We start from the raw sequence: 23,142 nt of genomic DNA on the forward strand, positions 1-23,142 counted from the left end.
TCCTCGTCTGCATGGATTCAAGGCACGCTGTGCCAGATGTAGCAAAGCAGTCTCAATTTATTTTCATTGTTTCCGACTTTTAGCTAAATTATTTCAGTGAATTGGGGTCTTTTCTTCCTTTAGCGAAGGGGGCGGGGGTGCAGCAGCAACTTACTCCTTCGCCTCACTTTATCAGCCACTGCTCATTAAACTCAGCCAAGTGCTGCTTCTGCATTCCGAGCTACAAATCTCCGGAACTATCTTTCAGGATCAGCGACATCTGCTGACACCACCACGTAATAAAAAAAAACATCCCAGCCCAAAAAAACAAACATTAAAATCGTTTAGTCAAGTTCAGGGGGGACCAACTCCGGTTCTCAAGGGCACCTGTCCTCTCCTCCAACACACTTCTTACTTTTCTGATTGATATAAAAATGATTTATTAGATACAATCACATAACGGGGTAGGACTAGATAAGTTTTTTACTTCTTCCTACTCCCTTGAACATAATAACTGTGTTGAATGAAGATTGATTTCTTTCTTTTTACTTTTTTTATCTACCTTATTTTCTGTCAAATTATTACTGTATATATGTTTTATGTTCAATAAACAAACAAACAAACAAACAAACCTGATTCAAAATGATCAGGATTTGAATCAGGTGTGTTGGAGGAGGGAGACACCTAAAACATGCTGCATAGTGGACAATTTTGTATCTGCGAAGCACTTGGTAACTGTGTGTTTCAAAAAGTATCGCAAAAAAAAAGTTTATTTACTTCATTTTGCACATGCGTAGTAGAATCCTACTACTTGTTAAGGGCTAGCATTTCACTAGTAGCAACTGTAGTGACACACACACACAAACACACACGCACGAAAAGTCATATAGGTGTGTTGAATTGTCTCACTACCAAGGAGAAAGAAATCCTCCTACCCTGCAAAATATTCACTTTTCAGGACACCCCACCAAAAAGTGCAATAACATGTTTGGAAAGCCTTCTAGAACACGCGAACGTGATTTAGAGCACTCTGTTCCCAAGTATCTGAATGTGATTGGTTAATTTCTAAGTGCCACATTGGCAATTATGAGGGTGTGCGCATTTATGAAACCACGTCGTCTTTCTCTCACGAAAATATGCAAATGTTTGTGTACAAGTCAGAGTTCACATTACTCGTGAAAACCTTTTGGGGATGATTCATCTTGGCTTTGTTTTGGGTTTTTTGGGATGCTGGAAACACTGCATTCGAACAGAGGCGTGTAGACTTTTGATAGCCGACGTTTGTCATCTCCACCTACCAATCTGTCGCAAGGTGTACATGATGAGAACAATGGGCTGCGCGTCAAGTGCGACAAGACAAGCTTTCGTTTGTGCTTGCAAGTGTTGTACAAATTTAAAACAAATAAGAGATGGAAAATCCCGCCAGCGTTTCCGGTGGAATGTTCTATAAATAAATAACTGGGAAAGCAAACTCGGAGGTCGCACGTTTCACTCAAGATGAGATAAGAACAACAATGAACAAAACAAGAAAAACATTCCACGGCCAAGGAAGGCACGGGGGGCGTGGTCTACCTGCACGACTCCTCCCCTTCCCTGGTGGAGGTATTTCAGTGCGGTGTGTATTACACTTTCACGCACACGCATATGCTTTGATGGAGATTGACAGTCTGGTGGCCAACAGGGCTCTTGTGAGGGCCAGAGAAGGTACGCACGCCATTTGGTCGATTGGTCTTCTGGTTGCGATGCTAATGCTAAGCTAAGCTTTACTGGAGGCTTCACAGAACTGTGTGAAGTTCTCCCACGTTTGCAATTGCGTTAGACAAAGAGCGATGATCGTTTGCCGCCTCAGGGGTCACGACCTCGTGCGGTCCAGATCTCTGTGACCTTTCACCTCGTTTCCTTTCACACGGTGCTCAAAGGTTATATTTGCATTTTAAGACGTTTGCCAGGAGAGAACGTCAGACGACACGAAAATGTGGTAATGCAGGCTCGACCTGAGAGGCTAAAAATAGGATGGGCACAGCCAAACTTTGTGTGTGTGTGTGTGTGTGTGTCTGTGTGCGTGTGCACTTAAGTGTAGATGTTTACATGTAAATATGTTAGTGTGTGTGCATGTGATGTGTGTGCTTTTATCCTGAGTGTATTCACGTTTGTAATTTATATTTGATGTGCATTTTTACTGTGTGCACGCGCATTCGTGTCTATTGAAGTGCGTACGTTTACACACACACATACACACACGCCTCACAAAATGTTCGGGATATTTGGCTTTCGGGTGAAATTTCAGAACTAACCTGAAATGTATTCAAATATTTACAGGTGAACTTAATGTGAGCTTCTCTCAGCTTTTGAATGCACATGTCCAATTGTTAAACGTTTCAGTACTTTTTGCACAAGTTGCTGTTCTCCAACGAGGAGCTTGGCGGCAAAACTCACGACACCCTCGAATCGACCAATAAGTGTCGTGGTTCAATTCAAGCTGGTGTTGAACCAGTTGTCCTCATCATGCCGTTTCAATTCTTGATATCATGAGACCAAGACGACGGCTAACAGTGAATCAACATTATGTCGCCATCGTGATGTTTCAAACGGGGACGTTCTCGGACGGAAGCGGGCACTGAGCTGAGGGTGTCACAGAGTGTCATCAGCGGATTGCAATAGAGACGCAGAGAGACTGGAAGAGTCACAGAAAAATGTAGGAGTGGACGTGCTTTGGCCACATCCCATGCTGCTGACCGCTACGTTGGGAACAATGCCCCTGAGTAAACGGATGATGAACGCCAATCAACTTCGGGCACGTTGTGAGAGACACAAGTGTCATGTCAGACCAGTCGAAACCGTTTACATCAGCGTGGTCCGATTGCTCGTCGACCCGGATGCGCAATGACATCATCAGGCAACGGCTGTGGCGGACATTGGTGTACCTCAACCGGAATGACCTGCACTTTCTCCAGACCTGAATCCTATTGAAAACCTTTTCGGATCAGCCGAGTCGCCGTGTAGAAAGGCGACTGAAAGCCAAATATCCCTCACATCCGTATACACGTGAGCGCACATGTATCCATGTCTGTGTGGGCGTGTATACATATATAAATATGAATATGTTTTTGTGTGCATCTGGTTTTGTGTACGAGCGGCGTGAATATGTGCGCGCACTTCAACTTGTGTGTACCTGTTTCATTATGTTCATAAGGGTGAGGATGTGTGTGTGTCCGCGTAGGAGGCGGGACCAAAGGCCGAAGCTGGAAATGGCAAGAGATGCTTCGCTTCCCGCACATCAGCCGATGCAGCAACTTGGCCACCAACATAGGTGCGTGCGCCTCGGCTGCGTCAGCGTGTGAGAAGCGTGCGTGCGATGTGACCGAGAGACTGTGTGCGTATGTGTGTGTGTGTGTTCAGTGCGGGACTTCTGGGACATATGCGTGGTGCAGCCCATCGGCCGAAAGCTCTTTGACCAGTTCTGTGGCAGCCAAGACAAACTACGAAAGTACGGGGAGCTGCGTCAGGCTCTGGTACCACATATACATGCACGCATGCACACGCACAACACTCACACACACTTACTATTCTCACTTCCACAAACAAGGGTTTGAAATCACAATTTTAAACGTTTATGGTTAAGTCTTAGGATAAGGATTTCAAGCCGACTTGATTACAATACTGTAGTCACACTCTAATTTGATTTCAAATTATATTTTTTGGGGAAAAAAAATGTTCTCCATCCAATTTTCAGCCTCGCGCGGACATTTGTCTGTAGCGTTCCAGTCATGCATGAAGAGCGTAACACTTTTGTGCTGCCACTTGGACGCGTTTCTAATTATTTGGGCTTGTTACATAATCACACATCAGCAACAAGTGATTCTTCTTCATCCTCCTTGGCACCGATTGAATCGCCTTTGTCAAAGCCACACTACAAGTTCCTTGGTGGAGGTCATTTGACACGCTGTTTTGTCTTCAGGACGAATTTGAGATGCAGCAAGATGAGGACAGGCGAGCGGTTGGACTACACATCGTTCAAGAGTTCTTCACCATTAATGTGTGTGTGTGTAAGCGCGTGCACATGGCCTCACTTTGTATGTATGTGTGTGTGTGTGTCCTCACCTATTTTTGTGTTCAGACGTCACAGTTTATCCCCGAGGTGTCCAAACACAAGCGAGGCTGCATGTGGAGTCTAGATCACGAACCCTGCACTGATATCTTCAAGAACTGCAGAGAGTACGTTCCAGCATGCACCGCTGCTGTCCAGAGGAGGCGGGGCTTCGGGCTGTGATTGACAGCTGCGTTGTTGTGTTTAGTGATCTTCACACGTTCCTCAGCGGAGAACCTTTTGAGCAGTACCAGTGCAGCATGTACTTTGACCGCTTCCTGCAGTGGAAGATGCTAGAAAGGTTAGTGATCGATTTGGGGAATTGATCGATTGACATATGTCAGTCGCCTGGCTCATAAACTTCCTCCATATTTGTCCTTCAGGAGGCCGGTCACCAAGAACGAGTTCCGACAATACCGAGTGTTAGGCAAAGGAGGCTTTGGGGAGGTGACTTCATTGTTTTTCCCTTCATTTTCAAAACTCTGCTCAATGTTTGCTGCAAATTAAGCGTCATACTTGGTGATATCAAAAACCCTTAAAAGGTTTTGGGTTTAAAAAAAAAAGGCCTACAGGTTAGAGTTTGTAGACTGGGTCGGGGTTTCATGGAAGGGTTTGAAGCCAGGATTAGGCTGTAAATACAAAAGGACCAAGAATAGATTCCTGAGGAATCTCACGAGTCGTGAATCAAAGTCTCTTTGGAGCTTTCAACAACTGCGAACAGAACCTTGAAGAACCATATGAATCTTTAGTGCACTTTGTGTAGATAAGCCCAAACGTCGCTGTTTACCAGAACACCCCACCCCCGATCAAATATTATAGATATATGTAATGTCTTTGGAACTCCCCCCACAAAAATCTAACTGTGAAGGACCAAGAACAGAACCCTGAGGATTGCCACACACAACCTGAGAAAATGTTTCCAATGGTTTGCTTTCCGACCAGGTATGGGCGTGTCAGGTGCGGGCCACGGGAATGATGTACGCCTGCAAGAAGCTGCAGAAGACGCATGTGAAGAAGCGGCGAGGTGAGGAAATGGCGCTCAATGAGAAGGAGATCCTGGAGAGCGTGAACAGTCGCTTTGTGGTGAGAAACCTTTCCCTGTCGTGGACAACGTAGTAAAGGTTCGGTTATCACAGAGAAACCACATCAAGGTTCCTTACGTATTGAGCCAAGTTTGTTTCAGTTCAGAATGGGTACAACAGCGGTTCTTCCTTGTTATATGCGAAATATATGTGAAAAATTATTTGGCTCATGTCTGGTTCTTCGCGGAAAGTTATTAGTTTCTTTTGTTGAAAAACGGTGGCTCGAGCAGTCGGACAAGTTGCTAAATATAGCCCCAGCGAACGGCAAAGTTGTCAAGACTGCGTTTGTGTTATCGAATGTATCTCCTGTGCGACAAAGTTAGTGACTTCAAACTTGAGACTCTGACGCAGCTGCTGTCGTGCCTTAGGTGAATCTAGCATACGCCTACGAGACCAAACACGACCTGTGCTTGGTTCTCACCATGATGAGCGGGGGAGACCTCAAGTTTCACATCTACAACATGGGCCCGGCCGGACTGGACGATAAACGAGTGCGATTGTATGCCGCCGAGGTCTGTTGCGGTCTCATGCACCTGCACGAGAAGTCTATCATTTACAGGTGAGCCACACCAACATGTCAGACAAAGTCACATTTGTCAGTTGCAGACCCATAAGCTGGGAGGTGGGTAAGACACTTGGCTTGGGGGTGAAGGGTGAGGGTCTGTTTCCCAAGCTCCTTTTCCAGTTGCCATGGATCATGGACTCGCTAGTTGTGGCTAATATGCCCTTCAGCAGGGAGAGTGGGTGGGTCAGACGGTCAGATCCATCGAGTTCTGTATAGCCAAGTCCCCCCACCCAGTGTGGCCACCCTGGCATAACACGAAGCCTTTTCGAGGTATGGGCATGTGGTGCCAATATGAACTAGGTTGTGATGGCCCTCTCAGAACCGGTTCACGTACTGTATACTGTATATTCGTGACATAATATGGTAAATTCTGATAATTATTTCAGATATGGCATCTTCACACTTGTTTTTTGAAGCCTTGCAGAAAATATTACGTCAGAATGACACGTTACATGAAATATCAGGCTTGGTGATCTTTTAACCATTTTCGGGGACGGCGTTTACGACAGTGGACAGCTTATCATGTTATCAGGTTACAGGGTGCACGAAAGGGTTAAGCAACAGCTTCTGAAATTATCTTCTCTCCTTTCCTCAATTTGCTTCTTCCTTGACAACGGTCCAGTTTAGTGTTTGTGAAGCCTGAAAACCCGAGACTGTGTCACAGTTTTTCCATTGCACCAAGCCTGCAGATGCGCGGCGCATATTCGCTTGGGGTGTGTTCCAGTCGGCAACCAATTATCATTTATTGAGGATGGTCCACTTCTGTCGCGTCGCTCGGTGTGTGCGGCGAGCCTAATGTGTATGGATGATAGCATTGATTTACAAGCGTGCTTTGAGAGACACGCCCATGGGATTCGGTTGCTCGGCGTGGGGCCACTCCCTAACGACTATACGCGACTTTGGGAACTGCTCGCACTCATTTCTACAGGTGCTTGGGCACTGCGTATCGCTGTTTTTGCGGGTCAAAATGTGGACTCTGCACCTCAGTCTAAACACATTGAAAAGTAAAACTGCGACCGGGCATATTGTGCTTGTGCCACACATACGCAGGAAGTCGGAGGTGGAAGTGGAACGGCAAGCTGATAGGATCACACAACACAAATGCCAGTCGGTGCTGTGCGTAAAGAGTGCCGTACAGTATTTTACTTACGATGATGCACGCTTAGTCAAGTGCAGTTGCATAAAAATTGTTTAAGCCTTTTTTTAAAAATCAATACTTCATGTTAGAGTACATATTGTGTGTGTGTCTATCTAAAAAAAAAAGAATAAAAAAAAACTTTACAGTTTTGCAAAACTCCCTCCTCCTCCTCAACGATTAGCAAAAATGCTCCCCAAAGGGGGAAAAAAACCATTCAGAGCCTTGCATCAGGGGTGTAACAAAAACAATTCAAATTGGAAAAATCGATTTTCAATTGAACAGAATCAACGATACGACTCGTACCCTCGAATATCACACACTGCACAGATCGAGAAACGTATCGAATCGCCTTTTGTTGATGACTGACTTGACTGTATGTCGAACCCGTCTCCTCTGTAATTGTCATCTACTGTTGATACTACAGTGACCCCCCCCCCTTCCTTATGCACGAAGACTGGGCCAGCCTGCAAAAAGGAAAGATTCGCCAAATAATTCACCGCCATCATAACTGAACTGGAAAAAAGAAATCGATGGATGCTCTGCCTTGGTTTTAATGCTTTCATGCACCCTGTAACTTGATAACTTTTAATCTGGAACACATCGTCACAGGGTCTGGGGAAAGAAAAACAAACTTTTTTGTTGTTTTGTTTTGTTTTTGGGGGGGGGGGGGGGGACACCCGCCTCCACATCCCCATGACATGCTTATGTCCATTCCACCACTCTGACGTCAAACGCCATCTTGTCTTTCAGGGACCTGAAGCCGGAGAACATCTTGTTGGACGAACACGGTATGCAAACGGAAAACTATTTTTAGCTGCGACGACACAACGGGTTGTGTTGCCTTTTTTTTTTTTTTAAATCAACACTTAAATGGTCCACCCGGGCGTGGTGGCCTACTCTATTTAATGTGTGAGCTCGAAAACACCCTACGCTTGAATTCCTGGTTAATTACAACAATTTTACACCCTCACCCCAAAAAAGAAACCAAAACAAAACGTCTCATGTGTTTTGTTGGCACAGGACACATCAGGATCTCCGACCTGGGCCTCGCCATTCGCGTGTCCGAGAGCGGGGTGGTGCGAGGCCGCGTGGGCACGCTAGGATACATGGGTCAGTATCCAACAAAATCGGAATCCACTTTCTTTCAAGAAGGCTTATCTCTATCTTCAAACTAACACTAATCAAAAATTTCTTCCTAACGCAACTTCAATTCAGGCAAAATAGCTGGTCAACTGAGCATTTGCACTCGCTGTGAGCGCCTGGTCCCAAATGATTATCGGTCTTTTGTATTTTATTATTATTTTTTTTTACATGGTGCCTGTAATTCACTCCACAACCGCTCCACACACCTTCAACGACAATACGTACTCTGTCAAGTGTCCGGTGCCTAAATTTGTCCTACTTCCTACGCGTTGGCATTTCTCTTCCCCTTAATAGACGTGACAAGCCAAGATTGACCTCTAACCTTGATCTGAAATCCAAAGTTGATGCAACGCTGCCATCTACTGTGATCAGTTGTGAGTTATGTCAAAAATGTCATAGGCAAGCTGGGTGAGACAGAGTGTGGGTTGTGAATTTGGGAATAATGGAGCGCAAATACGTAAGGGAACAGATTTGGGACCCCCGTATGTTATGAGGTCAAAAGCGTTGGCAGTTTGGAGTGACAGCAGAACCATTATTTTTTTCCCCTTCACCAAAATCTTCCTTCCATCCCGTGCACAGCCCCGGAGGTGATCGCCCACGAATATTACGGCGTGAGTGCCGACTGGTGGGGTCTGGGTTGCCTCATCTACGAGATGACGGCGGGCCAGCCCGTCCTCAGAATGAAGGGCGAGCATCCCAAAAAGGTCGAGATGGAGGAAAGGATCAAGACCAAGCAAGAGGAGTATAGCGAGCGATTCGCACCACAAGCCAGAGATATCTGCTCGCAGGTCCGAGGCCATCACTCTTGTTCTCATGGGAACCATAGATGCAAAAGTTGAACGGTGGCAAGAGTAGTTGGAAAAAAAACCCTTCTTCACTTTTCAGCTGTCAGGGGACTGTGAGTAAAAATGTGCTCATTTCTCAACATTATTTAATTTCAATAATATGGAGAAAGAAAAATCTGTTCTGCGACATCAACATAAATGTTGTCATGTAATTATAGGTGACGTAATGGCGAATTATATTCCATAGGATGCGCCTCCCCTACAGGAGGCTGCCATGTTTCGCCGGCATCTTTCTGCTACGGATACCTGAAGGAGACAAACTTAGCGAACAGCGTTCCTCGGCATCGTGACTTACAGCATCACGTAACAGATGCCATGCACGTACTCCGCCACTTGAGGAAATGCAAGAAAGTCGTCTGGGATGACATTTTGCTTACACCTCTGCTGAAGAAATCGGTATCAAAGTGTGGTCTCTCTGAGGCACCGTAGTCTGCGTGCTTCAAAATGCGTGCCCTTCATCGCATTCTATTAGCTCGCCACCAGATGGCCCTCGATTCTCCACACTGTAACTTTAATCAACCAACGGAACCTAATCAACAATTAACCTATCAATCAAGTGACTAACCAGCCGATTGTATCACCAAACTCCCAAGCAAAGTAACAATTAACCACCCAACGACTTGACCAATTGACTTACCAACCAATTGACTAATCAACACTATCAAACCATCCTAACAATCAATTTAACAAATTCCCTAACCACCCCGCAACCAATCAACTAACCAGCCCACAAAACCAACCAACCAATTGATCACTCAACTAACCAACCGGCCACTCAACTAACCAACCATTCAATTTACCCTACTAGTTAGTTGATTAGTTAATTGAGAGGACGGTTGGTGAGTTGATTGATTGGTTAACCAATTGTCCAATTGATTGGTCAAATGGTTTGATAGGATGTTCAAATGACTGGTTGCTTGATAAGTCAAATAATTTGTTTGTTGGTTAGTTGGTTGAGCAACTGGTTGGTTAAGCGTGAATGACAACCGGTTCTTCTGTGCAGTGGCAAAATGACACATTAGCAGCCACTTTTCCCAAAATCTTTGGGGGAGTGACGTCAGGACGTTGTTGTCAGCGACAATATTTGGATTCATGGTGAAACAATCAAGAAGTCCAATTGCCTCCACTCAACATTTGTGGGTTGCCATGACCTGAATGACTGAATCATCACAGATGAAACACAAGATGTTGACTTTGATGTCTTGTCAAAAGCTGCTGGTCAAAGACCCCAACAGGAGGCTGGGCTGCCAGACGTCAGGAGGCCGAGACGTTCAGACACATCCTTTCTTCAAGGAAATCAACTTCCGCATGCTGGAGGCGGGGCTTCTGGGGGCGCCCTTTAAACCTGACGTGAGCCACAATTTTTTTCAAAAATCGTTTAGAGTTTGTTGCCCAGTTGTGACCGTCCGTTTGCGGCGCTGTGCAGCCCAGGCTGGTTTACTGCAGCGACGTTCAGGACATCGAGGAGTTTGCTTCTGTGAGGGGCGTCACCCTCAACCAAGACGACAGCAGCTTCTACGCCAAATTCAACACGGGAAGCGTTCCCATCACCTGGCAGAACGAGGCCAGTCACCTTTGACTCGCGAGCCACACAGCAATCAGTCCAGCCCCACCTAAAGTTTCCTCTTTGTTTTCGGTTTTCTCCTGCAGCTCATTGAGACGGGCTGCTTCAATGAGCTCAACGTTTTTGGACCCAACGGTGCTCGACCTCAAGATCTGCAGTGGACGCAAGCGCCCGAAAGTCCAAAGAACGGCCTGTTTAACAAGATCTTCCGCAGATTTGTGAGTTCATGTTTCGTTTTTTTAAAAAATCAGTCATATTGTAACAAAGATGAACGATTTGTATTGTTGAACTATTGTAAGGTTGGACCCGGCCAAGGCTGCCCTTTGTCACTTTTGTGGACAGAATTTCTAGGTGCAGCTCAGATGTTGAATGGAGTCCAGTTTGGTGGCCTCAGTCATGCATCTCTGCTTTTTGAAGATGATGTAGTTTTGTTGGGCTTCAACAAGCCTGTGATCTCCAACGCTCACTGAAGCTGTTCCCAGCCAAATGTAAAGCGGTCGGGACGAGAATTAGCATCTCCAAATCTGTTGGACCCGGAGCGTGTTTAATTGTCCAAAAGTGTCCCAAACTCCTTCTCAATTTCTGGAACAGTGTCTTATCAAGATCAGCAATGGTGTTCCTTGAAAACATTTCAAGCAGATTGGTACCACGTTGCTTCGTCGCGTCCATGCTAAACGTGCGCTCTGGCCCCACAGCACCCCCCTGAGGCGAACGAGGACGGGCGACGGAGCCCCCTGCCCAACAACTTCATCACGTCAGGAATTCTGTCTGCGCCGAACTGAAGACTGCCAATCGCACGCTGTTGCGCGGTTTTTGTTTTGTAAATGTACTGTACAGTGAACCCTCCCCGTTACGCCGGGGGTTAGGGACCAAGACCCGCCGCATAAACATTTTTTGGTTGTCATGAATTGCTTATATTCATTTTTAAAACCCCAAGCATACCCAAACTGATCCCCAAACTTTTTGATATCATTTCAATCTCGTCTCACAAAATTACCCTGACAAATAAATGATTTGGATTCCAAGTGCGAGGACGCTGGCATTTACAATTGTTCACACGTGACTACATTCCTTCCATTTTTGTAAATATTTGATTCATGGTCCAACAGTGAGGAAATGTCAGTCTGCTACAATGTAAAGTAGCCAGCTGAGCAGCTTAATAAAGGCGATGGACTGGCCAAGCATATCTCCAGACCTAAATCCGATTGAGCGTTTGTCATCGATGATGACAAGAACAGCCCGATGAACCAAATGTCATCCACGTAGCCTATTTTTATTTCAGTCCGTTAAAAGAAAAAGAAACTGTGTACAGGGGGTGCAGTGGAATGAAGCACCACGTGCCACTCAAATGCGACACACAAACTGGCGTTCAGTGTCGTGCGGTGCCGCCTATCAATCAATAATCAAAATGATGAGAAACGTTGGCCAAATTGAGGAATGCTTGCGCTACATCATTTGTTTCAAGTTTGAACTGGGATAGAACTCAGTGATGCCCGACCGATGTACTTTGCCCAGGAAGTGCGTGGGAAATGATCCAATTTCACTAAATTGGTCCAAAAGTATCAACTACATAAAAAGGGGATCCTTGTTCATCAATCTATGCAAATGACATATAACGATAGGTAGAAAATCTCTTCCATGATAATAATAATAATAATAATAATAATAATTAACCCGCTAAATGACTTTTAGTGGACATTGTTGTTAAGGCTAGGGGGCACTGACCACTGTTGACTTGACCTTCCCGTGCCCTACCGCGTGTCAAAGGTCCAAATAAAGACAAGAAGCTGCCTGTTTCCACGGATGCATGCGGGCGGCTCATCCCTCCCAGGGCGGGCTGCGGCGTCCGTCCACCTCTGTCTCCACGTGGTACAGTGCGTCGGCCAGCGTATGCTCGATGACGGCACCCCAGCCCATGTCGCTCATCTGCGGACCAACAGCAAGCGTCGAAAAATGCACGACGGCGAGGGCGTCGGCGAGGCACTTACCGGCTGGAAGGCGACATCCTTGGGGGCGTGTTTGAAGTGTGGCCCGAAGTTAACGGAGACCTGGAGGCACGGCAAGGACCACATGAGTGGTCATTTTTATTTACAACAAATAAACCAAGTATATCATTTCAGAATGTTTTTGTGTTTTTGTAAAACAATCTATTTTATGATTTTTACAACAACAACAAAAAAAAAACCCTACAAAAATGTAAAATATTGATTTCAATTGTTTATTTTAGCAATATTTATGAAAATAATATACGACGTAAGTAAGTTAAACGACTGTTTATTGAGATAAATGAACCATTTTAACATACCGGTACCCAATTTTAGGAGAACAAAATCTAATGATGTCAATTAGCGGGCCATACTTTGCCCAGGCGTGACTGAAAAGAAGGAAGGAAGAAAGCGCGTAAAAAGTGAGCGCCGGCAGCCGCGGCGGCAGAGGCGGGACCCACCGTGCAGCTCTTGTAGAGGGAGATGGCCGGGAAATAGATTCCTTCAAACAGGTTCTCGAAGGCCACGCCTTGGCTCGCGCCGTTCTTATAGAACACCATCTACCAGCGGGCATATTAGAAGCATCAGTGCGAGTTCCTCAAACAGATACTGGCTCGCCAGTGATAGACGCCGCACCCCGAATATTAGCCGGGTTCTGTCGTCGACTTACTGTAAATTCAATAGACGGCTATCATTTCCCTAGCTTCTTGGAAGTCATTATCTTAGAAATGACACATCATTGGCGTGTACGCCAGACAACACGCTGCCTCAACTATGTCCCTATGGCAGATGCTAAGCTAACATTTTGCGTACGATAACTGTGAGCAAAAATATGACCGTATTAAAATGACAGCTCAAGAATATTATTTTTGAACACACTATTTTATTCTTCATGTTGGATTTAACATGAATGTGAACATTCTTTGCTTGCCGCTTTGAGTGTGCCTTTCGTTTTTTGCTTCTTCCCGCTTTCTCCTCCTCTTTGCATAGCAGCTCTGCTCTCTCCTCGCGGAGGAGTAGGAAAACCAAAAGTGAGTGGCCCGATTCATTTCAAAGGGAGGGCTCGTTTACTCAACTCCGCAGAAGCAGCCAATCATCCTGTGCCCTGCTTAGACGTCCTCTCCAAAAATAGCTCGTTACCGGTGACAGACAGTATTCATGCTTACTGAAACCTTGACTTTCAGACTTTGGACTTAACTGTCCGCCAAATCGAGGTTCCACTGTGTGTGTTTGCCTCGTGATGAACCGTGTTGACTGAATTCCATCACCTCTCTCCTGTCCATGAGTAATTGCCCATTGTTTCAGGCTTGTTCTCACCCTGCTGGGGCTCATGGTCTTCAGGCTCTTCTCGGCTTTGTCCACATAGTCCTTCTCCTCAAAGTACAAGTAGCTCTTGAACTTGATGAGCGCCTGCAAACAACACCAGCAAGCTGTCAGATTGCAGGTGAGGCGGCCGGGGGGCGCTCCGGCTGGAGGCATCACCTTGTCCTTGTAGGTGTCCGGCAGCGCTCGAGCCGTCTCGGTGCGGTCGGGCAGCTCGATGAGGAAGCCCAGCGTGTCCCCTTGGCCGTAGCCTGTGGAGTAGTGCTTGCCCATGGACTGGTGGAAGCGGGTCCCCTTCTTGCTACGCCACGAGTAGCTGAATTTGTCGTAGCCCAACGGCGCCTGCAGGTTACCTGGAAAGAGCGCACGGGACGCCGCAGCCCAATTCAAAAACACAATTAATACGTTCGCAACTGCCACACCTTATTTCAATGAGGAAATATTGCACGTTCACGGTAAATGCGTGGTGCTCACGGTAAGGAAGTTGACAGAGTGACAAAACTCACCGAGAGGTTGGGACCAGCCGAGCCGGGCGGCCGTGTCGGGAGGCATGTCTTCCACGGAAACCTCGAAGTACCAGCAGCCCTTACGCACGCCGTGGGAGGCGCGCACCATGGAGTAGCCCTTCTCGCCCGTCACCGTCAGACGGTCGTCGGAGATCTTCAGTTGGGGTGCTACGTGCAAGGAGAGTAGATGTACACAAAATCAGGTCCCTGCATGACACCCAACAGATAAGAGGAGGAAGAATATACCACACGAGTAGAAATTCGGTCACTGGGTTTTACACTTCGCTAGCCACGGCCGTCGCGTGAATGGAATCTTGGTGACAAAGGAATTGAGTTGAAGTGAATTAGGGAACTTCTTTCAGACAAAAAGTCAGGCTTTGCCGCCATCTTTTGGCATCTTGAGGGCAAAGGAACTACATCAAAGTGGGGTCAAGAGCTTCGCTTGGACAAAAGTAGGACATTGGCAGCTTCATTTTTGACAAAACTAGTGCTTTGCTACCTTCCTGTTGCATCTCGGTGTCGAGGAACTATGTTGAATTGAAGAGTTTCATTTACACAAAAGCAGTACTTTGTCGGCATCTCGGTGCCAAGCACACAGACTGAATATTCCAAAAGCATACCGCCTGTACATAAAATTTAGTTTTCGTTGTTGTTCCAAGTTGAGGTTTGCATGCCGACCTCGGTCGTGCAGAGCCAGCAGAACGCGCTCGTAGAGACAGGCCCGGTACAAGTCGCCGGGGATGGGCTTGCCGGCCCAGCAGTCCAACTCCAGCTTCTCGGGGTCGGGGGCGTGCGGGTCCGGCTCGGCCAGGATGTAGCGGTAGCCGTCTTTGTTGAAGGGGTGCTCCAGAGGATAGCCGTGGGGGGGCAGCCGCTGTGCCGAGAACAACGGATCGCTGCGGGATGGGGGGGCACCAAATTTCACGTCACATTCAAAGGGCTACAGTCCACCGCCACAGACGTGCGGTTCAGCACCCATAGATTCACAGATTAAAAAACTTTTTTTAGTGGGGTGTGTATTTTCCAGGATTTCCCCCCAATTTGTCATGAAAAAAATATGCTGAATGTTTGTCATCAATTGCGGCTTGTTTGCCTTAACGTAAATAAGTTGATTCCAATTCTAAATCTGTTTGTGTATGTAGTCGCCTGACAGAAAACGTTTTTTTTCCTCATTGATTTCGTAATATTCACAGATGTCTTTTTCCACGGCACTGTACCTGCGTGTCCTCTTGGTAGCCCCGGCGGTGGCGCCCTCTTGCTGTTGCTGCTGCTGCTGCTTACGCTTGGCTCCTCTTCCTTTGCCCGCCACGGGCGCCAGAGCACCTTGGATGGAGAACAGCACAAGTCACAACACTTGCATTTCCAAATGCGGGATTTGCCCCCCCCCCCCCCATAAAAAAAGTCATACGTAGGAGGACTCCGCCATTCACAAATTAATTTTGACTTGATTTGTCAGAATGATTTTCAAGGATCGTGATTTGACGAAAGCAACACTTTAAAATTGTGCCTTAACTTGTGAGTTTTGCCAGGTACAAGTGGATGCTCGGCTGATTATTTTAGTTTTTTTGTCTTGCAGTGTGGGCGCTTCAAAGCCCTTCCAGCACACGTCACAACTTCTGGCCATCGTCAATTCACATTGGTTTCCTTGCACACGCACGCAGAGTGTAAAGCAGGGTATCGGGCACTATGTGAACAGGGGCGAGGCTCGAACGCGCACGCACGCACAGCGTAAAGCAGGGTATCAGGCATTGTGTGAAAAGGGGGCGAGACAGGTAAGAATTAGTCAGTAAAGCATCTTCCAAACGCTACAAGCCTTTCGAGCTCATTATTTGGAACACCAGGAATGCAGCTCAACCAACGAGGCACACAAAGAGGCTGATAGGCGTTGGAGGGCGGCAAACAGGAAGTGCCACGTGAAAAACCATCGCGGCCCGACGTGGACTTTGAAAAGAAAAGGGGTCAAGGGACGCCGTAAGCAGCAGCGGGCCACACAAAAGGAGGCTGAGCGAGCAAAGCTGGACACACACGACAGTGAGCACAATCAAGGAGCGGCCATTTTCTTTCCACTAAGGATGGGCATTGGGCGATGTGGGAACAACGTAAACATAAAACCTGTCTTACAACCCCCCCCCCCCCACCATCAAAACCTAACTGCGACTGTATTTTAACCATGTACGTAATTGCACTTTGTGAGTCATCTCTTTATCATTTTTGCTACCTGTGGACTTCAAACAATACCAACAGGTGACAATCTCCTCTAGAGCATTTTTCTTTTCAAAATGAGAGCGACTTGGATCCCAATGAATACAAAGAACTACTAGTTTAATAAACACCTACGAAATAGAGTCATATTTGGCTATGTCGCAGTTCACTTCTACCCGATTTAGTGCCATCCGGATATTTTATTGTTGAGTACACCACAGCACAACTACTCATGTGATACAGATACAGTCGGAAGAGGGTGGAAACAGCCGCGGGTGATCGTTTGCTAGTTAAATAAACATTAACAAACAAAAGCGCATTCTTGGCACGGCTATTGATAACCTCAACTCACACCGTCAATGAACGCCAGAGTGGCTTCAGCTCTAGCCAGGAAAAAGCCTGTGAAAGGTACTGCACATCCTCCTTCCTCACTTCCTCGTCAAAAGGCGCTCAGTCAGCATGACTACCGTTAAGAATATAAACGACAGCGACTCCAAGTGGACAAAAAAAGAAAATCTATTGTTCGACATTTGTTGCCATATCATCCAGCCCTCCATTCAATTAGCTAAGAATCTGTATTTGTTCTCTGTCTTTTACAAACTCCTTCTTCCTGGCTCACGCTTTTTGCTGCGCGAGTTTAAACCGACATGGCTCAGTGTGGTACAACGAAAAAAATCGGAAAGATAAAATTAGATATGCAAGATTTAAAAATGGTCGCTCAAGTGAAACCACGTCGAGCGAAGCGTGATATGGCGAGGGACGACGATAGCAAGTCCACGTGCGCTTTTTTTCTTATCAAAAATCGATTTTTCATGCCCATCCCTAGTTGGCTTGGAATCGAACTGAAACCAACTTCGATCCAGCCGGTCACATGACACCACCACCCACAACAACAACAACAACAACAAGAGCAGCAGTAATAGCAGCCGTCTGCCGCCACAAAAGCGAGTGTTCACCTGAGTAAGAGGATCCACCTGGAAGACACAACGCCAATCACGGTCAACTGCGTCGTCTCGCGTCCGACCTTAAGTGAGCTAAAAGGAAACTTTTACTGACCGTTGAGGCCTCCGGCGGTGGGCGTGACGGCCGACTGCTTTTGGGAGTCGTACGAGGGGCCGATGGTCCCCAGGTCCTGCACAATGAGGTGATGTTTTTCATGAAACCACACAGTCGTATACATATCGTACCATTCCAGTGTTTGTGAGTCGCTAAGAAATGAATAATCTTTTTTTTTCCTTTGAGGAAAAGCACAGAGTCTTGAATGTTTCTAATTAATTAAATGTTGGATTCTTTGAGGAAGAAAACCCCTGGTGTTGTTCTTCAGACGACCTGGCCCATTTATCAGTTTTCAAAATCAAATGTGACCCTTGTGCGCAAAGGTTTGCCCAGCCCAAGGTTAATACCTGGTCCAGCAGGCCAAACTTGGGGTAGTCCTCCTCGGAGTCTTTGCTGCCGGGGTCGGGGTGTTCCTTCACCAGGAAAACGTCGCGCTCTTTGCTCTGGGGGTAGGTGGGTGAGAGGTAGGGGGGGAAGCAGTGTGAGATCACGAAGCAGCCGATGTGGGCTGCGGGGGTTGTCCGGGTGGCGACGCGCTACCATGGTCTTCACAATGTTGTTGGGCCACGTCAGCTTGCCGGGTCTCTGGCGGGTGGTCATGCACTCCCAGTACTTGTCGATGAATGGAATGATGTCCTGCACCCAAGGAGCCAGACCTCAATTATTTTAATCAATTAATCCATCAATTATTTTGACAATTAATCTGTATCCAGACGTTTGCGTCGCTGCTCACCTTGTCTTTGGAGAACATGGTCTTGGGATGCTCGTCTTGGCTCCTGGATCTCCAGGTCAGGTTCGCCAGCGCCGTCAGACACATCTCTTTCAAGTCTGCAAGCACAAAACCAAAAAACGGATGAGGACAGCACCGAACTGGATTGGAATGGAGCGGCGCATGGACACATACTGGCTTGTTTCCTGAGGAAGTAGGTGTTGCCGCTATGGTGGCAGACATTGCAGTGGAACACGTAGTTGGTCATGAAGGGCAGACAAGTCCTACAGAACAGACAGCGGATCGTAATTTTCAGTCGCGAGCAAGTGTCAGTACAAAACAAAATGGCCGCCCAGCCTGTGAGATAGACATCATTCATATTCCACAAACGCAATGCCGCGCCGTGATTTACATACGCGGTATTGATGGCGAAGGTGTCAGCGGTGAACCACTTGGTACACAAGGCGCACTGCAGCTCCACCTCACCCAGCTGCCGCCCATTGTCCTCATCCCCGGAGCCGGTCAGCGTGTCGGGAGCTTCCGATGCTTCACCTGCCGCCTCCTGCAGCATCACAGCACTTCATCACGTGACATCATCGCAACACGGTGATCATCGTTCGATACTTGCCAGGCCCTCCTTGCCGCTGGAAGACTCTGTGTCCATGCTGACAGGAAGCTCAGTCAACACCGCCTCACTATGTAGTAACAGTTTTCATTAAGAGTTGAACAATGAATGAAAATGTATTACTTTGGACATTGTGCAATAATTAACAAAAAAATCATTAATTTGTACACAAAGTAGGACACAAGAACTTCGAAAAAATTTCTAATTACAATTTTTCCTCCCTCAATATTGTGAATTATTAGCAATATTTTTAATCAAGGTCCTTGTATTTTTTTAACAAACAATAAATCCATCTGTATTCCAATAAACAATATTTATTATACATGAATGTTCACGTGATATGAAGAAATATAGTATTTGAGTCTTGCAGAATATTTATTATCGTAATACTACGACTTTAGATTAGCTTTTGGTCTTTTTATGTCTATCCTACATTATGCCACAATGATTTACACGTTGAGTTTCGCTAAATCTAGCGTCAACTTTACTAATATTGCCTGAAATATATCTGGCCTCTCAAGACGAATAAATAGGAAACGTGAACGTGTTTGCCGAAAACAAAGCTTGCCCCTTTCTCGCCAACCCTTCTGTACTACGAAGACGTCTACTCGCCAGTTCGCGGGCAGCTTTTGTGGCCAAACAGCGTCGAGCCTGCTTCAGAAGTACACTGTCAGAAAATGTTACATGTTTTCCCCATTAAGAGTGTTCTAATGTGTAAAAACAAGACCACTTACGTTCCGGCTGGGTCTGCTTCAGCCACAACGGTGCTACCCGCCTCTTCTTCTGACGCCATGTTTGAATTCGTTCCAAAGGAAATATCGCGAGAGCCCAACGGGGGACTGGAGACCCACCCGGCTCCACAGCGACACTGTTGGCACGGAGGCCAACTGACCCTTTTTCTTTTGTCAAAATCTTTATTGAGAATTTATGTAGAACAAAATATGTAAACGTGATAAAAAAAAACCAAATAAGCAACACACAACAAAAACAACAAAAAATAGCACAGTTGGCTTTCATTCAAGGTCTATTAGACATCATTTACTAATCCATTGCAACGTACAAATACGTTTCTTGTTCTTTGTTAATTCAAAATTTTAGCATACAGATTAAATTCGACAAGAAATATCTGGAGGAGATTTGGAAAATCTTCACATTCAAGACACTTAAGAGCATGAAATTGAACACAAAGGAAAAAGACATCATTTTATGCACAAAACGTGTAATTAATAATATCCTTTATCAAAATTGCAATAGTATGACAACTCAGGTTTTCATTCCTCGTGGCCTCTAAATGATATCATCATCGTCATCAGAGCCAGTCACTTGTTCGTGTCTTTTGACTGTTAACAACATTCCATGTGCTGCCCAAAATTCCCATATACATCATTATTATCTATACATTTGGCTCCTCCTTAAATTGACTCCTGCATTGTCCTCCTTGTAGCCTAGTTTTTAGCAGAGTTCATTATGCTCCGGTGGTCTCCATCTGCTGTCAAACAAAAATAAATCAATATTTTTAATGGAGAGCTCCTCCATTCTCAGTGACCGTTCAAAATGTCCTCTTTCAATGGCACTGAGATAGAAATGGTCCCCTACTGCAAGTATTTTTAGGTACTCTATGTAATTTGACACACACATTGCTCACACAGCTCAAATCGCAAATTGTTTTTCTTTACAGGAACAAATTGTCCTGAACACATTCGGCAAAACATTTGTTTAAAATGACAATTATCCCAATTTTTGAGGCAGATGACATGATCTATAGGTTTGTATTCAAGTCTGTCCTTCAGAAATTAGATGTCCTGGTTTACATTTTGTGACTACAACTGTCAAAATGTCATTAACAAGCTACTTGTCTGAAAAGCACAAAAGCAAACCACGAAAGGCATCAAACAAATGTGATTGCCATCAATTGATTTTTTTAACATGCTTGATGACTGTGAGTATTGTTCACGACGCGTGCCCGTGCAAGACCACCGGAGCGTCATGCATTTGAAGGGTCTTGCAGGTGCACAAAGGAGCAGGGCAATGAGCAAGACCCCCTGGGGGAGACCATCAATGGCTGAGGGCTATTGTTTAGCCACATAACAGCGACACGTTCACCTCCCCTTCATCTCTGAATGGATGCACATCTGTGACACTCCAACAACAAAAAAACTTTACCACCAACTCATCCATCCACCCAAATTATTTTGGGCTTTGTTGAGTTGAGGCTGAGACTGTGTCTATTCCTGCTGATTTTTGGCTATATCAGAAAAAAATGGCATAAGGAATTGACTTATTTTATTTCATCAAGTGGTTGCACAAAATAAAATTATCTGGATCCAGATACATCATTTAAGTCATCTACTTAAAATATGCATCTGGATCAAGATGATATATCATTTTGTGTAACTACTTGACCAAATAAAGTTGAGTAAATCAACACAAACCTTTTTCAATGAGATGCAAAGACATCGCCGTACAGGTGTCACTCCAATGGTTGTTGGGTTTTTTATTTTTTGCCCAATACATCCCTCTCATTATCCTTGATGCCTGCTTGAATTGACCTGCGCCCATCAGATGATTGCAGTCAAGTTTTGTGGCAGAAAAGGACAATTGTTTCCCATTTGCAAAGGGACAATGGTGACACACTTTCCCTTTGACGAGTCCATCAATTAGCATTACAAGCTAAGACATTAGCATAAGAAGCGACTAAGAATAGTCGGACGTCAGTCAGGACAAACTGAAGCACAAAACGTGACACGCACTTCAAGAAAAGGCAACATTTCAAGCAGATGTCCCACAATAAATAACTGAGCGCAGCGCCCGCCACGGAGAGGACGGCTTCTGTGACGTCACGCGCAAACGTAGGGTGGCCTGTTTAAACGGCGGCGGAGGCCGGGAGCGTCCTCAGCCCTCACTTCAGCCCGCACGACATGGAACCTCCCGCCCGTAGAGTGACGTTCGGCAGCCGCAAAAACGAAAAGGGGAACACCGCCTTCTCCGTGGAGGACATCCTGCACCCCCGAAAGTTCAACGGGGCCGCCGAGAAGGCCGCCGCAGGTTAGTCGCTCCATTAGGGACACCTTCCCATGACGTCATCGCGCCTACTCTTGTGACACTGCGCTGCCAGAAAGTCACGTATCATCAAGATAATATTAGTGCACCACAATAATACACGTTTGCTTCATTTACTATATTGACAAAAATATTTAGTAGATCGAGGAGTTTTTAGATAACTTTGGGAGTGTCTTCACGTTTTTAAGACTATTTAGTTTACTTTTAATAAGTATTTGAGTACATCTAAGAGTGTTTAGGTGACATTTAAGAAACATTTGAGTGCACCTGGTAATCAGGCCACTTGTACTTTAGTAGAGTTAAGAGTATTTAGGTCATTTTTAAGACACATTTCAGGAGAGCAAAATATTTCTGTAACTTTTGTGAGTATTTAGGTAGGTTTATAAAACGTTTGGGCAATCTACAAAATATTTCGGTATCTTTAGAATTCCATGTTACTTGTGAGACTTTATGACTTGATTAATTGTGTATTTTTGTAACTTTTAGCGAGTTACGTCCCTCCGTTTCGAGCTCAGGGGTCGTTAGCGTCACTACCTCAATTTCTACATGTGTGACGAGAGTTTTGACTCTTTTCCTTTCCCAGGTCCCAACACGAAGCAATATCCTTCAGCAGGTGGCATCCGTACACCACTGCCTACAAAGCTGACGAAAAAGCCAGCAAACTCAAAGTGCGGCGTCCGCCGCGTGCGAACAGCCTTCACGCTGGACCAGCTTCAGGTTCTGGAGTTGAGCTTTCATCGCTGCCACTACTTGAGCCCGGTGGAGCGACACGCCCTTGCCGGCGCACTCTGCCTGACCCACACGCAGGTGAAGATCTGGTTCCAGAACCGGCGCACCAAGTGGAAGAAGGAGGAGGGAATGCGGGTGCAGGAGCACCACAATGCCCACCCCAGCCACCGCTCCACCGTGTTCAATGTCTCTACCTGGTGGCCGTCGCCTGCAATCGCCTTCAATCATCAAATCATCTGCGGGCAATTCCGCCCCTTAGCGTCGCGTATGACACAACCACTTTTTTATCGCTGAAGTAGAGCTGAATAATCAACTAATCAATAGAAAAACTCATCACCCACATGAAGAACAATAATCAAGTGATCACATGGACATGATCGACAAGCTGATCAAGCGACAACCGGGGACGACAACCTGAATGCAGATGTACAGTCAACAGTTTTAGAACTGTAATGATGTAAAATAAGTTATTTTTAATAAAGAGAAATATTAATATTTTGAACTCTTGCTTGTTTGCCCTTATTGTGGCGCTGCACCACATTTG

General features: G+C 45.9%; 3 protein-coding genes across 8 annotated transcripts; 2 read left to right on the plus strand and 1 right to left on the minus strand.

The window, feature by feature from the left end:
- Positions 1–1,577: 1,577 nt before the first annotated feature.
- On the plus strand, positions 1,578–11,428 carry grk5 (G protein-coupled receptor kinase 5). Of its 4 annotated transcripts, none has more exons than XM_086134621.1 (16): positions 1,578–1,683; positions 3,200–3,289; positions 3,379–3,491; positions 3,938–4,015; positions 4,097–4,194; positions 4,275–4,367; positions 4,450–4,513; positions 5,009–5,149; positions 5,517–5,707; positions 7,602–7,639; positions 7,872–7,961; positions 8,574–8,782; positions 10,052–10,189; positions 10,266–10,403; positions 10,490–10,621; positions 11,099–11,428. In XM_086134621.1, exons 1-16 carry the CDS (start codon positions 1,632–1,634, stop codon positions 11,183–11,185), a joined length of 1,752 nt encoding a protein of 583 aa, XP_085990747.1. In that variant the 5' UTR covers positions 1,578–1,631; the 3' UTR covers positions 11,186–11,428. The 4 variants fall into 4 exon arrangements, with proteins under 4 accessions (XP_085990747.1, XP_085990749.1, XP_085990750.1 ...); XM_086134623.1 differs by having other exon boundaries at positions 3,379–3,466; positions 3,938–4,025; XM_086134624.1 differs by lacking the exon at positions 1,578–1,683 and having other exon boundaries at positions 3,253–3,289; positions 3,938–4,025.
- Positions 11,429–11,655: 227 nt separating this feature from the next.
- On the minus strand, positions 11,656–19,614 carry ash2l (ash2 like, histone lysine methyltransferase complex subunit). Of its 3 annotated transcripts, XM_086134618.1 has the most exons (18): positions 19,544–19,607; positions 19,422–19,460; positions 18,813–18,879; positions 18,601–18,746; positions 18,380–18,468; positions 18,209–18,303; positions 18,016–18,111; positions 17,823–17,918; positions 17,476–17,551; positions 17,376–17,393; positions 15,435–15,540; positions 14,896–15,113; positions 14,218–14,385; positions 13,871–14,064; positions 13,706–13,798; positions 12,850–12,948; positions 12,392–12,451; positions 11,656–12,329 (listed from the first exon to the last, which is right to left on the minus strand). In XM_086134618.1, exons 1-18 carry the CDS (start codon positions 19,600–19,602, stop codon positions 12,222–12,224), a joined length of 1,827 nt encoding a protein of 608 aa, XP_085990744.1. In that variant the 5' UTR covers positions 19,603–19,607; the 3' UTR covers positions 11,656–12,221. The 3 variants fall into 3 exon arrangements, with proteins under 3 accessions (XP_085990744.1, XP_085990746.1, XP_085990745.1); XM_086134620.1 differs by lacking the exon at positions 19,422–19,460 and having other exon boundaries at positions 19,544–19,614; XM_086134619.1 differs by lacking the exon at positions 17,376–17,393.
- Positions 19,615–21,727: 2,113 nt separating this feature from the next.
- pnx (posterior neuron-specific homeobox) lies at positions 21,728–22,892 on the plus strand. Its single transcript, XM_086134275.1, has 2 exons — positions 21,728–21,854; positions 22,453–22,892. Exons 1-2 carry the CDS (start codon positions 21,728–21,730, stop codon positions 22,890–22,892), a joined length of 567 nt encoding a protein of 188 aa, XP_085990401.1.
- The last annotated feature ends 250 nt before the right edge of the window (positions 22,893–23,142 follow it).

The sequence above is a fragment of the Hippocampus guttulatus genome, chromosome 17 (genome assembly GCF_054856545.1).
Source record: "Hippocampus guttulatus isolate MCC_2025c chromosome 17, RoL_Hgut_1.0, whole genome shotgun sequence".
In the NCBI taxonomy this organism is placed as follows: domain Eukaryota; kingdom Metazoa; phylum Chordata; class Actinopteri; order Syngnathiformes; family Syngnathidae; genus Hippocampus; species Hippocampus guttulatus.